Genomic DNA, 16156 nt, shown 5'->3' on the forward strand with positions numbered 1-16156 from the left:
TTTTTCAGCAGAAAGTCATGATTATCACCTCCATGTGCTCTCTATCCAGAACACTTATGTTCTTGTGGAGCAGGGAAATTTATACTTTCACAGATGGTCAAGACACCTGATAATGGGATAGGGGTCAAGATGGTGGAGAAGTAGGGAGCTCCATACATTGCACTCACCCCCATATCTCACACGGAAAAGATCTGAAGCCAAAGGAAACATTACAGAATCCAAGAGATTGGGAGAAAAAGGATGCAGAATCCACTGAGAAAGTCTTCTAATGTGAGTGCGAACTGGGGATCAGAGACTCAGAGGGACGGGGGCTATCCCCCTCTGCAGGGAGTGAGAGGGGAAAGAGAGAGGTCAAAACTACTCAAGACACGGTCCATGTCGCTGGGGAACAGAAAAACCTTTGCTCTGGACACGGAAAGACCATGTGTGCCAAATCCCTGAGAGCCAAATCCCTGCAAGCCAAATCCCCAAGCACCAACTCATCCTAGAGGGGTCGCACGGTGACTGCTCCTTTGTGCTCCTGGCTCGGTTGGACCCCTAGAGGGGCCGTGTGCCTGACTGCGCCTCCATGATCCTGGATTGGCTGGATCCCTAGAGGGGAGGCAAAGGGCTTAAAACTGGGAGATTTGCCCGCGAGTTCGTGTTTTGAGTGACAACACACAGAGGGGCGCGGTTTCCACCTCTCCAGAGGACCCAAAGCAAACCCCCGTCCTTGCTCGCCAACCCGACCTGGAGGAAAAGAGAGCAGTGATTCTGGCTCAACTCCCAGGGCTAGGCAAGAGGCTTGGAATTGCCTTGAGAAGATCGCATGCTAAGTTGTGTCTAAGGCAATTTCAGTGGGGTGCGTGGACTGAGATTTGGAAACTAAGCCTGCCTGGGTTAAAGAGCACACCCACATTGGCTGCGCTCCTGGCACAGGGAGTTTACACACCCAGAAAAGGTAGGTGCAGCACTTGGTTCAAGAAGGGACTGGAGCACTGCCACTCTCCTCCCCACAAACGCCAAGGCAGAACTCCCGCCTGAAATATTGGATAAAACCACGCCCATCACTGCTAGAGAGCTGTCCTCCTCTTTTTTTTTTTTTTTTTCCTCTTTTTTCCGGAACACTGACCTGATTAATTCTGGTTACCGGCTTCCTTAAAAAGTCACATTTAGTCCATTTTGTAGACGTAAATTCTACACTTACCTACCTTTCCATCTCTTTCTTTCAGGAGTAATTAGACTATATAGTTTCTCTGTATAACACCAGTGTTCTTCTCTCACCTCTCCAACCGTTTTCCACCCTTTAGCTCTTTGAGAAAAGCTTCTTATCCCTTCTGCCTGTTCACTCTATTTCTAATTTTGCCTCATCCCCGCCCTGTCTTCCCTCTCCTTTTCTATGCTCTTCAACTAGCACTGCATACACCTGGCTATTTAATTGTAGCTGGGAATGCTGGTTACATGCTTTAAACCGTTCTTTGTCCATCGGTTTTCTTCTTTTTTCCTTTTCTTCTTTCTGACTTTTTAATGTCTTTTATTTTCTATTATTTGCCTTCCCTTCTCCGTCTTTTCTCTTAACTTTTTCATTTTCCCTCTCGGTTTGCATGTTTGTTGGATTTGTCTGCGCATTTGTTTGCCTCTGTTCCCTGTGTGTTTGTCTGTCTGTTTACTTCTCCAGGGCTACCTCAAGAAACAAGCCAAAGTACACATGGTGGAGTCCCAAATATCACTACAAGTAAAAATTAAATAACCAAGGTCTCAACAAGAGAGTTCAAGAGATACCATTCAAAAAACACTTTCTGAAAGGATAGGCCCTGGACAGTCAAAGAGTCTTCTTGGGTACAGCAGTGCTCACCGGTACAGAGAGCATAACAAGTCTTTAAAACTAACAAGAGATAGACAGCTAACCAAAATGAAGAAACGAAAGAGCTCTACTCCAAAGAAATTCCTAGAAGAAATGACAGCTAAAGAACTGCTCAAAACAGATATAAGCAGCATAACTGCTTTTAGAACTGATTTTAGAACAATAATCATAAAATTCAACGAAGTATGTTCCTGTCATGTGGTACCATTCGTCCGTTGATGGACACTTAAGCTCTTTCCATGTTTTAGCTATTGTGGAGAGTGCTGCTATGAACATTGGGGTACATGTGCTCCTAAGCATCAGCATTTCTGTATCCCTTGGGTAAATTCTTAGCAGTGCTATTGCTGGGTCATAGAGGACTTCTATTGTTAATTTTTTGAGGAACCTCCACATTTTTTTTCCAGAGGAGCTGCACCAGGTTACATTCCCACCAATAGTGTAGTAGGGTGTAACAGGGAAAAGCAGATAGAGAGGGAGACACAGAATCCGATGCAGGCTCCAGGTTCCAAGCTGTCAGCACAAAACCCAACATGGGGCTCGAACTCACAAAGTGTGAGATCATGCCATCTGAGACACCCAGGTGCCCTGAAATGGCCAGAATTTTAAGACCTCTCTTCACTTTGTCACCTAAGAAAGAAGGACATGACCATGGGCAGAATGTCACCCTGCAGCTGAGAGACACTGGATTTTTTCAAATAGTTCATTGTTAGTATGTAGAAATGAAACTCATTTTTATATGTTGATTTTGTAATCTGAAATTTGATTGAATTTGCTTATTATTTCTACTAGATTTTTAATGGATTATTTAGAATTTTCTCTATATAGGATCACATTATCTGCAAACAGATAATTTTATTTTTTTCTTTATAATTTGGGTGTCTTTTAAATATTTTTCTTGCCTAATTGCTCATGTGGAACCACTCAAGTTCCCAGGTAGCCAAAGCAATCTTGAGAAAGAAGCGTAAAACATGGAGAATCACACTTAATGATTTCAAACTTTGTTGCAAAGCTAGGGCAATCAAAATAGTTTTACTTGAATAGAAACAGACATATAGACCAACAGAACAGAATTGAGAGTTCAGAAACTCACACATATATGGCCTACTAATATTTGACAAGAAAGTCAAGAATATTCAATGGGGAGAGTAGAAAGTCTCTTCAATAAATGGTGTTGGGAATACTTGATAATCACATGCAAAATAGAGAAATTAAATCCTCATCTTACACACTCACACAAAGTAACTCGAAATGAATTAAAGACTTATGTCAGACCTAAAAGCATAAAACTGCTAAAAGAACACCGGGGAGAAAAGCTCCTTGACATTGGTTTCAGTGACAATATTTTGGATATGACAACAAAAGAGCAAGTAACAAAAGCAAAGTTAAACAAGTGAGATGAGACCAGGGAACTAAAAACTTCGTATTGCAAAAGAAATAATCAACAGGATGAAAAGGCAAACTATAGAATGGGAGAAAATATCTGCAAACCATACATCTGATAAGGACTTAATATCCAAAATATTTTAGGAACTCATACAACTCAATAACAAAACAAAAGAAAACATAATAAAACAAAAACAACCAAACAGTTCAATTAATAAATGGACAGAAGACAGGGGGGATTCCAGCAAGATGGCGGAGAAGTAGGAAGCTCCGTACTTGCACTTGCGCCCATACCTCACACGGTAAAGATCTGAAGTCATCGGAAACCTTACGAAACCTGAGAGATTGGGAGAAAAAGGACGCAGAATCCACTGAGAAAGCCTTCTAACATGAATGCAAACTGGGGAAGATAAAATCAGACCGGGATCGGAGACTCCAGGGTCGGAGGCGATCCCCCTCTGTGGGGAGTGAGAAGGGAAAAAGAGAGAGTTGGAACGAAACAGAAAAACCTCCGCTCGGGGAAAAACCTCTGCTCGGTTCATAGAACGACCATGTGCGCCAAATACCTGCACGCCAAGTCCCCTCGCTCCAACTGGTCCCGGCGGGGCTGAGCTCTCAGACTGCTTCTTTGTGCTGCCTCCTGGCGGGCTGGACTTCTAGAGTAGCAGCGCGCCTGCCTCCATTGTCCTCCTGGGGGGCTTGGGCCCCTGGAAGAGCCGCACGTGGACACCGGGAGTCCGCGCTCCTGGCTGCCTGGAACTCTAGAGGGAAGTCAAAGAGCTAAAAACTGGGAGATTTGCCCGTGAGTTCTTGTTTCAGGTGACAAGCATAGAGGGACCTGGTTTTCCTCACTCCAGTGGGCTCGGCGCACCCGGCAGGCAAGCCCCCGCCCATGCTCGCCAGCCCGAACCGAGAAGGAAGCAGCAATTCTGACCCCACCCCGAGAGCCAGGCAGGGGGCCTGGAATTGCCCCAAGGGGGTTGCCTGGGAAGTTGTGTCTAAGGCAATTTCAGCAGGGCGCGCGGACTGGGATTTGGAGACTGGGACTGGCCTGGGTTGAAGAGCGCAACCAACTTTGGATGCGCCCCCCGTACGGGGAGTTTACACTCCCAAAAAAGCAAAGTGCAGTGCTTGGTTCAAGAAGGGACTGGAGCACCGCCACTCTCCTCGCCACAACCTTCAAGGCAGAAATCCCGCCTGACACATTGGATCACACCACGCCCATCCCTGCTTGAGAGGTGCCTCCTCCCTTTTTTTTTCTTTCTTTTTTCTTCTTCTTTTTTTTTTCCCCCAGAACACTGACCTGATTAACTCTGGTCGCCGGCCTGCTTAAACAATAACAACAAGTCCATTCTGTAGATGTAAATTCTACACCTACCGACCTTTTCATCTCTTTCTCTCAGGAGTAATTAGACGATATAGTTTCTCTGGATAACCCCAGCATCCTTCTCTCACCTATCCAACCATATTCCAACCTTTAGCTCTTTGAAAAAAGCTTCTTATGCCTTCTGCATGTTCATTCTATTTCCAATTTTGCCTCATCCCCGCCCTGTCTTCTCTCTCTATCTCTATGCTCTTCAACCAGCACTGCATACACACGGCTACTTAACTGTAGCTGGGAAATCCGGTTATATGCTTTAAGCCGTTCTTTGTCCATTGGTTTTCTTATTTTTTTCCTTTTCTTTTCTCCTTTTTGACCCTTTTGTGTATTTTATACTCTCTATTATTCGCCCTCCCTTCTCTGTCCTTTCTCTTAACTTTTTCATTTTCCCTCTCGGTTTGCATGTTAGTTGAATTAGTCTGTGCTTTTGTGTGCTCCTGTTCCCTGTGTGTTTGTCTGTCTGTTTTCTTCTCCAGGGCTACCTCAAGAAACAAGCCAGAGTACACAAGGTGGAGAGTCCCAAATATCACTCCGAGTAGGAAAATAAAATAACCAAGGTCCCAACAAGAGAAACCAAGAGATACCATTCAAAAAACACTCTCTGAAAGGATAGGCCCTGGACAGTCCAAGAGTCTTCTTGGATACAGCAGCGTTTATAGGTGCAGAGAGGATAACAAGTCTTTAAAACTAACAAGAGCCAGAAAGGTAACTAAAATGATGAAACGAAAGGACTCTCCTCCAAAGAAACTCCAAGAAGAAATGGCAGCTAATGAACTACTCAAAACAGATATAATAAATGGACAGAAGACCTATATAGACATTTTTCCAAAGAAGACATATCAGTGGCCAATAGATACATGGAAATATGCCCAACATCCCTCATCATCTGGGCAATGCAAATGAAATCCACAATGAGATATCACTCTACACCTGTTAGAATGGCTTTTATCAGGAAGGCAGGAGATAACAAATGTTGGTGAGGATGTGGAGAAAAGGGAATCCTTGTGTGTTGTTGGAAATGTAAATTGGTACAACCACTATGGAAAACACAATGGAGGTTACTAAAAAAATTAAAAATAGATCTACCATATTCTCTAGCAATTAACTTCTTGGTAATAGCTGAAGGAAATGAAATCACTATCTCAAGAGATATCTATACCTCTAAGTTCATTGTAACATTATATGCAGTAACCAAAAAATATATACAACCTAAGTGATCAACAGATGAATGGATAAAGAAAAAATATATATCAGGTTTTCTTTCTTCTTTTAATTAGTTAACTTTTTTGAAAGAGAGAGCATGAGTAGGGGAGGAGCAGTGATAGAGAGGGAGAGAGAGAGAATCCAAAGCAAGTTCCTTACTGTTGGTATAGAGCCTGATGTGAAGCTAGAACCCACAAACTGTGAGAACATGATCTGAGCTGAAGTCAAGAGTCAGTCTCTTAACCAACTGAGCCACCCAAGTACCTTTATATTAGGTTTTATTTCTTTATATGTATATATACATATATGTATATACATATACATATAGTGTAATATATTTAGTCATTAAAAGATGAAGATTGCAACATGGATAAACTTTGAGGGCGTTCTGCTAAGTGAAATTAAGATAAAGTCAATTAGAGAAAGAAAAATATTGAATGATTTCACTTATATGTGGAATCTAAAAAAATCAAACTCAGAAAAAGAGCAAAATGGTGGTTCACAGGGGATGGGAGTTGTGGGTAATGGGCTGATGTTGATCACAAGGTACTAACTTGTAGTTTTAAGATGAATAAATTCTGGGATCAGTAGCATAGTGACTATCATTAACAATACTGTATTATGTACTTGAAAGTTGCTGAGAGAGTAAATCTTAAATGTTCCCAACTCACACACACACATGTGCTAATTATGTGAGGTGAGGGAGGTGTTTATTAACATTATTGTGTTAATCATTTTACAATATATATGCATATAATTCATCACATCGTACATCTTAAAATGTACACAATGTTCTTATGTTAGTTATGCCTTCATAAAGCTGGGTAAATTTTTTAAAAATAAAGACTAAAAGAAATTTTAAAAATCATTTGACTATATCTATGCCAGTCCATTTCTGTCTTTCCTGTTCTGTTCCATATTTCTATATAGCTGTCCCTCCATCAATACCATTACCACCTTGATTACAAGAGCTATATAATAGGCCTTAACATTGAATAGATTTATTTTTACCATTTTATTATTTTTCAAAATTGTTTGAGCTATTTAAATCTCTTGCCTCCCATATATATTTTAGAATAACCCTGTTTATGTCTCTAAAAAACTAAATTTGCTGTGATTGACAAGAATTGTACTAAACCTATGTCAATTTCAGGAAAATTGACCGGTTTACCATATTGAGTTTTCTGATCCATGAAGTATATCTCTCCATTCACACAGGTCTTCTTTGATATTGTTGATTGGAACATTGTAACTTTTAGCATCCAGTCCTATAAAATTTTTATTAAGTTTATACTTAAATATACATTATTAAAAAGCTTATGTAATTGTCCATGTTGACATTACTGGCGTCCTGGTTTTCTAGAGCTGCAATAACCAAGTGTACCAAGAATGCATGGCTTAGACAACAAAAATTTTTTGTCTCATAGTTCTGGAAGCTCGATGTCCTGGATCAAGGTAGTGTCAGGGTTGGTTTCTTTTGAGGCCTCTCTCTTGCCTCATAGATGGCGATCTTCTCCCCGTGTCTTCACACGGCTTTCCCTCTGTGCACCCTGGTCTCTCTCTCCATGCCCAAATTTCCTCTTCCTATAAGGACACTAGTCATATTGCAGGGCCCATTCTAACGGTCTCATTTTGACTTAATAACCTCCCTAAAGGCATAGCTCCAAATGCAGTCACAGTCTGAGGTCCTGAGAGTTAGGGCTTCAACATAGGAATATTTTCAAGTTGGCACAGTTCAGCCTATCACAGTTAGTAACCAGCTGATGATTCTAAGAGTAGGCATTTGCATCTCAGAGTTGCCTTAAACATTGCTTTAATCTTAACAAAGCATGGTAGAAACCCAAGCAGATCTTCAGGGACAGAAAATTTGTTCAAGAGTACTATATGTTTCCTTTCCTCTAAAACCAGTTAACAGGCAAGATGGTTCCTGCCACGGTCAAAGGAGAAACCACAGCTATTATTATCCATGGATGAGGTGTGCCCTGTGTTCTAAGTATGTTCATGTCATTTCCAGAAAAAACAAAATTCTGGCAATGTGAAGCCAATAAAGGAAAAATGAGGACTGAAGATTCATGTGAGTTGCTGGAGGAGGCTGACTATTTTTTTATATATTCACTCCAGTCCATCTAACTTTCCATTCTCAAGCTAGTTTTGAGATAAACCAAGCAGAAAATATAATTAGAATTCAAAAGGCTTAGGCTAATAAGATGCATTAAGTTTTCTCCTGAGAGCAACTGAGAGAGATTTGACCTTGGAAGTACATGTGGAGGATAAATGTTCTCCCTTAAGTGATAACAAAGTCTGCTGGGGGCACAGAGACTAGCAGTCTGGTTTCTCACCAATAAAGCTGCCATGTGAGACTCTATTAATCTCTTACCTGATTTGGAGAAGATGCTTTAAGACCTTGGGGAGATGAATTAAATGTTCCTTCTCCTTCACAGGAGGGGTTAAGATAAAGAAAATATTTTTTAAAATCTGCAATTGGCTGGAAAAGGAAAAACTCTGGGGATTTTTTTTCATCAATATCCTCACTGACTGCACCTCTTAACGGACTTTGAGAAGAAGCCATATGAACTGAGTCCTCAGACAGGACCAAGACCCCTGCTCTTTATCCCTAACATCCAAGCAGTGGAGCATGTGAGTATGGGCAGACGCCCAGCATATATTGGAAAAGGGTACTAGGGCATTCCTCTACAGATTTATCTTGAGAGAAAACAGGAGGAAGAAGAAGGGAAGGATCTTTATAGCTCATGGCTCTTGATAAGTGCACAGATCTCAGTCTGAAGTTGGTAGCACTTGGAAAGAGATCCGGGCATGAGTACCTCACACCTGCCATGCTCCATGGTATGAATATTACTGACCCTCTCACATGTTTGCTGTCCTTTCTAGGGGATGAACACAGAGACACCTCTAATCCCACACAATATTGAAATGAGACAGAGAAGGATTATAGCTTTAAATGGTAGAAGATTGCCTGAATTTAGTCAACTATAGATTCTTCTTAGTGATATTCCAAATCTTTAGAACCTCTTTCCTTCTCTATGGTCTTTTCTTAGCTTTTGAATCATTCCTCAATGTCCTTCTCAGAAGCCAAGAGAAGCTCCTAGCTGAAGACATGTGAATTTCTCATAGAACCAAGCACAAGATAGATCTGAATGGAATTCTTGGAAATAGAGAAGAAGAAACTGAGCTGAATGTTACTGACACAATAGAATAGTTCTCCTCCATTTTGAGAAGCTTTCTCTTCTGTGCTTTATATTACTGTGTTACATATTCTTTTAGAAGAATTCTTCACTAAATTGCCTTAGGACATTGAGTTAAGATCATTGCTTCAGAGTCAGAAAAGTAAGGGAATGAGACTGTATTTAGAACACATAAGAAGAGGAACACTTATGGGGGATTATCTTTATATCCTGTGATTGAAGAATAAACAATACTCATCATATTTTTGATAAACTCTAAATTTATGTATCTTGATCCTGAAGACAGAGTATGGAGAATGAGAAACGATTCTGCCAATATTCTATTACTTAGTGCCAGGCCAAAAGGGCTGAATCAATGTCTCATGCCCACTTGTCTGGCACCTCTTAGCTGCTAGAAGCTTGCAGTTCGATCTCATTTATTCAGGCACAAGGTAAGAGCATGGTTTTCTTTGAGAATATCTTAAGGGTGGTGGCTTCCACTGGAAAGATAACTTCAAAGAAGCATATATGAATGAGAATATCTTTGTAATTTAGGAAAAAAACCCAGCTTGAATAAACTGTTCTGGTATGTAACAAGAAAAAAAAAAGGACATCCATTTGCTCCAGTTCAACCATATTTGCTGATAACTCTTGATTTCCTTGTGAGTAAATATATGTCTTTCAGACTTACTCTGTTGAGTAAGTGACTTCACCATCCTTTCATTTGCTCAAGCCATAAGTCAACACACAGAAAGAAATGAGCCAACCTCATCTTTCCTCCTCATTCTTATTTCCAATATATCAGCAAATCTTGGTACTACCTGAAAAACGTATCTTTCTCTGTTAAAATTTTCTTTGTTTCCACTGCCCTTCTAGTCATAATCACCATCCTCAGCTTGGATTATTTTGAAAGCTTTCTGACTACTATCCTTTCTTTGATCTTGTTTGATTATCCATTCCTCACAAAGCAGTCCAACTGATCATTTAAAAATGCATATTTCAGCATTTCACTAGGCTCTCTTCCACTGTGATTTTTACATTGTTCAATGTGTTTTCATCACATTTGTAGTAAAATAGAGCTCCAGTATTATCGATAAGGCCCTGTATTATCTATAAGGCCCTTGACCACTGCCTGCATCTCTGCAAGCACCTTTTGTTTCTCAGTTTGCTTGCCATGCTCCAGACATGCTGATTTTCCCTTCTAAATGGAAGAGCCTTCCTCCAGATCTTCATATGGCCAGCTCTCATTATTATTCAGGTCTTAGCTCAAATGTCACCTCCTCGGAGATGCTGCCCCAGATCATCCAAATTACTAAACTGTATGCAATACCATCCCAATCAATCTCTATTAAATAGTGCTATTTAATTTTAAAATTGCACTTATATTTATCTAAATACTTCTTATTTATTTTCTAACTTAATTTATGGCTTATAAAATCAATGACTTTGTCTTATTATCATTAAAACATTTTTTTCTTAATGTTTATTTATTTTTGAGACAGAGACAGAGCATGAGTGATGGAGGGACAGAGAGAGAGGGAGACATAGAATCCGAAACAGGGTCCGGGCTCTGAGCTATCAGTACAGAACCTGATGCGGGGCTCAAACCCATGAACCATGAGATCATGACCTGAGCCAAAATTGGGCGCTCAGCCGATTGAGCCACACAGGCTCCCCTGTCTTTTTAGCATTTATTCCCAGTACTTGATATGTCATCTCTATCAAATAGTGGATGCACAAAAAATATTGTGTGAATTAATGTATATATGTATAACTGTATACATGTATGTGTATGCATGTGTATGTGTGCATGCATATACAGGTATATAAACATGTGTGTATACATGTATTTACATATAATTGATGTATGTATGTAACATGTATCTATATACACAACATGTTAGGTAGTTCCCTATGTGTTGAAAAAGGCAAATAAAAGTTTCTATATTCAAGTAGTCCATAATCTAGTGGCAGAAGAGATATTGAAACCTTTTTAAGAGACATACCTTTTCTTTCCACTAACAGGCAACCCTGTTAAGCAGCAATAGGGCTCTCCTTTATTGTGGGTAGGACAGGTTCAGAAGCTCACAGCTGGTTACAGAAGAAAGGAGATCAAGAAGATGGAATTTTAATTCAAATGGAGAACTTGAAAGGGGAGAAGTCTGGTTCTAGGGAGTTACTATAGTGGATCTACAGAAAAATAATGGGGAAAGAGAAAGAAATTATATGGAAATAAGATCATTTTTGTTTTTCAAACAGAAGGATAAAGTCAATGATGAGCCATATCCTTGGCTTGCCTAAGCATTCTTCCAGCTCCAGGGCCTGTACTTATCTAACCTCCAATTACTTGAGACTATTGTAGTGAGTATGGAAAAGTTATGCAGTGTCCAGAGGGAGGCTAATTAACATATCATATTTGTCTTTACAACACAGATGCATGAAATAGGGAGGCTCAGCACCTCTTCCTCATATCTGTCTGCTCCTTAGCAACAGTGGTAGTGATGCAGCTTTTCTTTCCATGCCTTTTTCCCTCTTACACCCCTGGGACTTCTGTTGAGAATTCGAAGAGGTCATACATATGCAGGATAATATGAGTTAGGAATCACCATGAAGGCAATTATAGTTAGATCAAGGTTGGGTTCCTCGAAATCCTTCAAGTATGGGTTCTTCTGTGAAGTCTGCATAGTTGATATAGATGGTTACTAAATGTAGTTATCTAATAAAAATTTCCTGGGGAGCCTGTTAAAATGCAGATGACCATATGAAACACCAAGGATTTAATTAAGTAGGTAAGGGATGGTCCCAGGAATATGCAATTAAGAACACAGAAGATACAAGTTGTTTTGAGAATATGTTTTGAGAAACAATGGCTTATATTGATGTCATTTTTACCTTTAAGAGAGAATTCTGAGACGACATAGTTGGAGTAATACTTTGAAGGTGGAGCTGTATTTCTCCGGTAATAACAGAGAAAAAAGGACATCTCTTTGGATAAACCCAACATGAAGCCAAACGGCAATTCCAGTTCCTTCTTGTTGACTGGTTTTCCAGGCTTGGAGGCAGCTCACCGCTGGATTTCCACACCCTTCTTTTTCATCTACTTCTCTGTCCTTTTAGGCAACAGCACTCTCCTCCTTCTCATTAAGGAAGATCACAATCTTCATGAGCCTATGTACTATTTCCTGGCCATGCTAGCAGCCACAGACTTAGGGCTGACCTTGACCACGATGCCTACGGTGCTCCGAGTCCTCTGGTTGGATCACAGGGAGATTGGAAAAGTAGCCTGTTTTTCTCAAGCCTACTTTATACACTCACTTGCCTTCGTGGAGTCTGGAGTTTTGCTTGCTATGGCTTATGATCGTTTTATTGCCATTCGCAACCCCCTTAGATATACCTCTATACTCACTAATAATCAAGTGCTGAAAATTGGGCTAGGGGTTCTGATGAGGGGGTTTGTATCTGTTATCCCTCCAATCTTGCCCCTCTATTTTTTTCCCTATTGCCATTCCCATGTCCTCTCCCATGCATTCTGCCTTCACCAGGATGTCATCAAACTGGCCTGTGCTGACACCACCTTCAATCGACTGTATCCAGTTGTGCTTGTAATCTTTATCTTTGTGCTGGATTCTTTGATCATCCTCATTTCCTATGTATTGATACTCAAGAGTGTCCTGAGAATTGCCTCCAAAGAAGAGAGGGCCAAGGCCCTCAACACGTGTGTCTCCCATATCTGCTGTGTTCTGGTTTTCTATGTCACAGTGATTGGATTGTCTTTAATTCATCGGTTTGGGAAGCAGGTTCCACATATTGTCCACCTCACTATGAGCTATGTATATTTTCTCTTCCCTCCACTAATGAATCCCATAATCTATAGCGTCAAGACCAAGCAGATCCAGGGTGGTTTTCTTCGCCTTTTTAATAATCATCACCGTCCCTCACACAGAACGTGAGAAACCTCAGTTTGGACAGTGAAGGAAAGAAATCTCATATCAAACATCCATGATAAAATCTCTTGGCAAAATAATTGTCAAAGTAGAGCTAAAAAAATTTCCTATATTATCTCTGTAAGCTCACAGTTTTGGTCTAATCTAGTTTGTGCAATTTTTTTTAAAGAACATTACTGTATACTGAATATCTATTTGCCAGTGAGTTTTTGGGATAATGATACTGAGGGTGTTTATAGTTGCATCTATAATGTATCTAAAAAATATTTCTTTAGGGTTAGAAAGGTGGCAGATAGGAATGGAGTTATAAGGATAAAAAATAATGAGTCGGTTTGCATGAAATAAAGTTTGATCTATTTATTCCAATCTAACTGCCATGAATTGCTCCACAGATATTCACAGAAACTGGAAACCTATATGTCTAGCTACTAATGCTCTGGAATTTTCCTGTAAAGAAGTATGAGTTCTTCCTCACTCAGTGCTGTAATCACTTATCATCCCAACTGTATCACTGATTCCTTCCCTCTCCATCAAATGATCATGCATTTGTCTCAAGAACTATAAGCTTGGGGCACCTGGGTGGCTCAGTTCGTTAAGTGTCCAACTTCGGCTCAGATCCTGACCTCACAGTTTGTGGGTTGGAGCCCCACGTCAAGCTATGCTGACAGCCCATAGCCTGAAGCCTACCTTGATTTCTGTATCTCCCTCTTTCTCTGCTCCTCCCCCTCTTGTGCTCTGTCTCTCAGAAATGAATAAATACTAAAAAATTACAAAAAAAGAATTATAAGCTTTATTTATTTCCCAAGGTTCTGCCTACTTATGAAAAACTAGTTTGTGATAAGAGGAATAATGGGTAAAAGGGATGAAATAGACGGAGTCAGTATTCCCTTCCATCTTTGCCTTCATTCATATTCTACTATTCCACCTTCAGCCCTGCTGTTGGTACCATCTCCAGAACATCTACCAATGGCTAACTAGTCTGTCTGAGTGGAAGAAGTGGTTTTCCCTCCCTCCTTTTACTATGAACAAGGATTGAGGGGTTGAAAGAATAGATTTTGGCTGGAACTGCTTCAACAAGATTATGGCCCCTGTTCCCCAAAAAGTAGACCACAGGCAAATACGAACTCTTTCCCTTCTAAAACTAAACTCCAGCTGGGACTATATCCTTGCTTATCTCCTCCCCATGCCTACTCTGTTTCTTTCTAGCTCCTTCTCTCCTGAGAATATTCATTAATAAATTGCATACATCTGAATACTTGACTTGGGTTTTGCTTACAGGGAGTCCAGTGCAAGAAAACCTACAACTCTCACCTCTTTCCTATTTCATCAAGAGATTTAGCTGTAAAAGGACTGAGCTTATAAAAAGAGAGCGCCTATATGTTTTACCCATTTTTTTAAAGAATTTTTTTTAATGTTTTATTTATTTCTAGGAGAGAGAGAGAGAGAGACAGCGTGAGCAGGGGAGGGTCAGAGAGAGAGGGAGTCACAGACTAAAACAGGCTCCAGGCTCTGAGCTGGCAGTCAGCACAGAGCCCGACACGGGGCTCGAACCCACGAACCGCGAGATCATGACCTAAGCGAAAGTCGGAAGCTTAGCCGACTAAGCCACCCAGGCGCCCCTACCCACTTTTTTAATCCTTGTCACTCCATGATATCCAAATAATACAGCTTGAATACTAAACTGTGTGTGTGAGAGAGATTATAAGTCAAATCCTATTTCCAGTCATCCATTTTCTCAAAATGCAGGAAAGGAAAGCTAAGGAATGGCAAGGAACCACGATCTGGTTGATGGTGTGGTCAATGATTTATGAAGTGATGGCCTTTGTTTAGGAAATTCATTTCTTATTTGTAAGTGAATGAGGAAACACATTTATTGAAAAGAGACTATAGGGTGAAAATAGAAAAGGGAAAACCAGTGAAGAGATTAAAGGAATACATCTTTTTATCTCTACAAAAGAACTACACATGACTGCTGTCTACCCAGACATTTATTTCCTTTAAAAAGCACGTCATTTCCTTGAGTGTATGTTACTATCATCACAAAATTTAGAGTTTCTTGTACATCTCATGCAGGTGTATCTGCGGTAAAATGCGGGATACCAAAAACAACCTATTTGCAACATATATCCCAGGAAACACTGCGAATATGTTTTGTATCCATGAGCAAGCTTGACTTCAGAGTGGTCAATTGGACCAGTGCATCCACCCGTAACTAAGTCTGTATCAGGACAAATTGGTAAAGTCTCACATTTAGCTTATCATCATTGAATACTTACAAAAAAAAAAAAAAGAACTTGTATGAAGTTACTATATGGAGGACTTCATGATAAATAAATTCACTAGTGCCTATTGAGAGGAATAATTAGCATGTAGTTACAGGAGATCTGAGGTTTATAAGAATATGTATTAGGAAAGAGCCTTTGCAAGTATCATCCTCTCTCTTCCAAACAATATTATAGGTATATAGCATAAGCTTTAATTGAAAGGAGAATCTACCACAAGGATATGAAATTTGAGTTAGGAAATGAAAGGCTAATCAGGCATTCCTTTGGATGAAAAACAAAAGCCAGTCTTAAAATGATCAGAAAGAGAGTTGGAAATATTAGAGATACATTGAAAAACCATAACATGAATGAAAAAGTCACCAGATTTTTCCTCTTTCAAATATAGAATGAGTTAATGACAGGTAAGAGGCATACAAATTTCATTGAGTTAATTAACAAATAATTACTAGATGCTTTCTCAGGACATGCAGACTTTTGTAGGCTAAGTGAAAGGAGATGTATTTAAAGATACTTATTTTGTTTTATATTTAATTAGATAGTCATATCCATTAGAAATATTTCAAGGGCCCAGGGTCTCTAAATCCAATTAAATAATGCCAATTTTTATTTTGTAGCTTAAATCCTCAGAAACTGTCATTGTTATGAATAAGCTCATAGGGAAAATTTCTTCTTGTAGGCAATTTAGAATTTTATGCCCCTATACTTCTTCAGCTTGTCACCAAGCTGACAGATGGAAGGAACAGTGAAGAAGCACCATAAAAATGAGTAAGATGAAATGGACCCTTCAGAGGAAAAATTGAAAAGATGGGATCTGCATAGATTTGTATGGAATGCTAAACGTTGACAGATAATAGAATTGAACCCCATAGAAAAAGGGAGGTTGGTGAAGTCAAAACAGGCTTGATCAGCAAATAGTAAAAAATTCCCAGGAAAAA

General features: G+C 39.9%; 1 protein-coding gene across 1 annotated transcript; it reads left to right on the forward strand.

Moving 5' to 3' along the window:
• The first annotated feature begins 11985 nt into the window (after positions 1–11985).
• LOC120226470 (olfactory receptor 51B5-like) lies at positions 11986–12942 on the forward strand. The gene has a single exon (XM_039224662.1). The coding sequence runs from the start codon at positions 11995–11997 to the stop codon at positions 12940–12942; it is 948 nt and encodes a 315-aa protein (XP_039080593.1). The 5' UTR covers positions 11986–11994.
• Positions 12943–16156: the final 3214 nt, after the last annotated feature.

This window comes from Hyaena hyaena, unplaced genomic scaffold, assembly GCF_003009895.1.
Source record: "Hyaena hyaena isolate Hyena2069 unplaced genomic scaffold, ASM300989v1 scaffold_1698, whole genome shotgun sequence".
In the NCBI taxonomy this organism is placed as follows: Eukaryota; Metazoa; Chordata; class Mammalia; order Carnivora; family Hyaenidae; genus Hyaena; species Hyaena hyaena.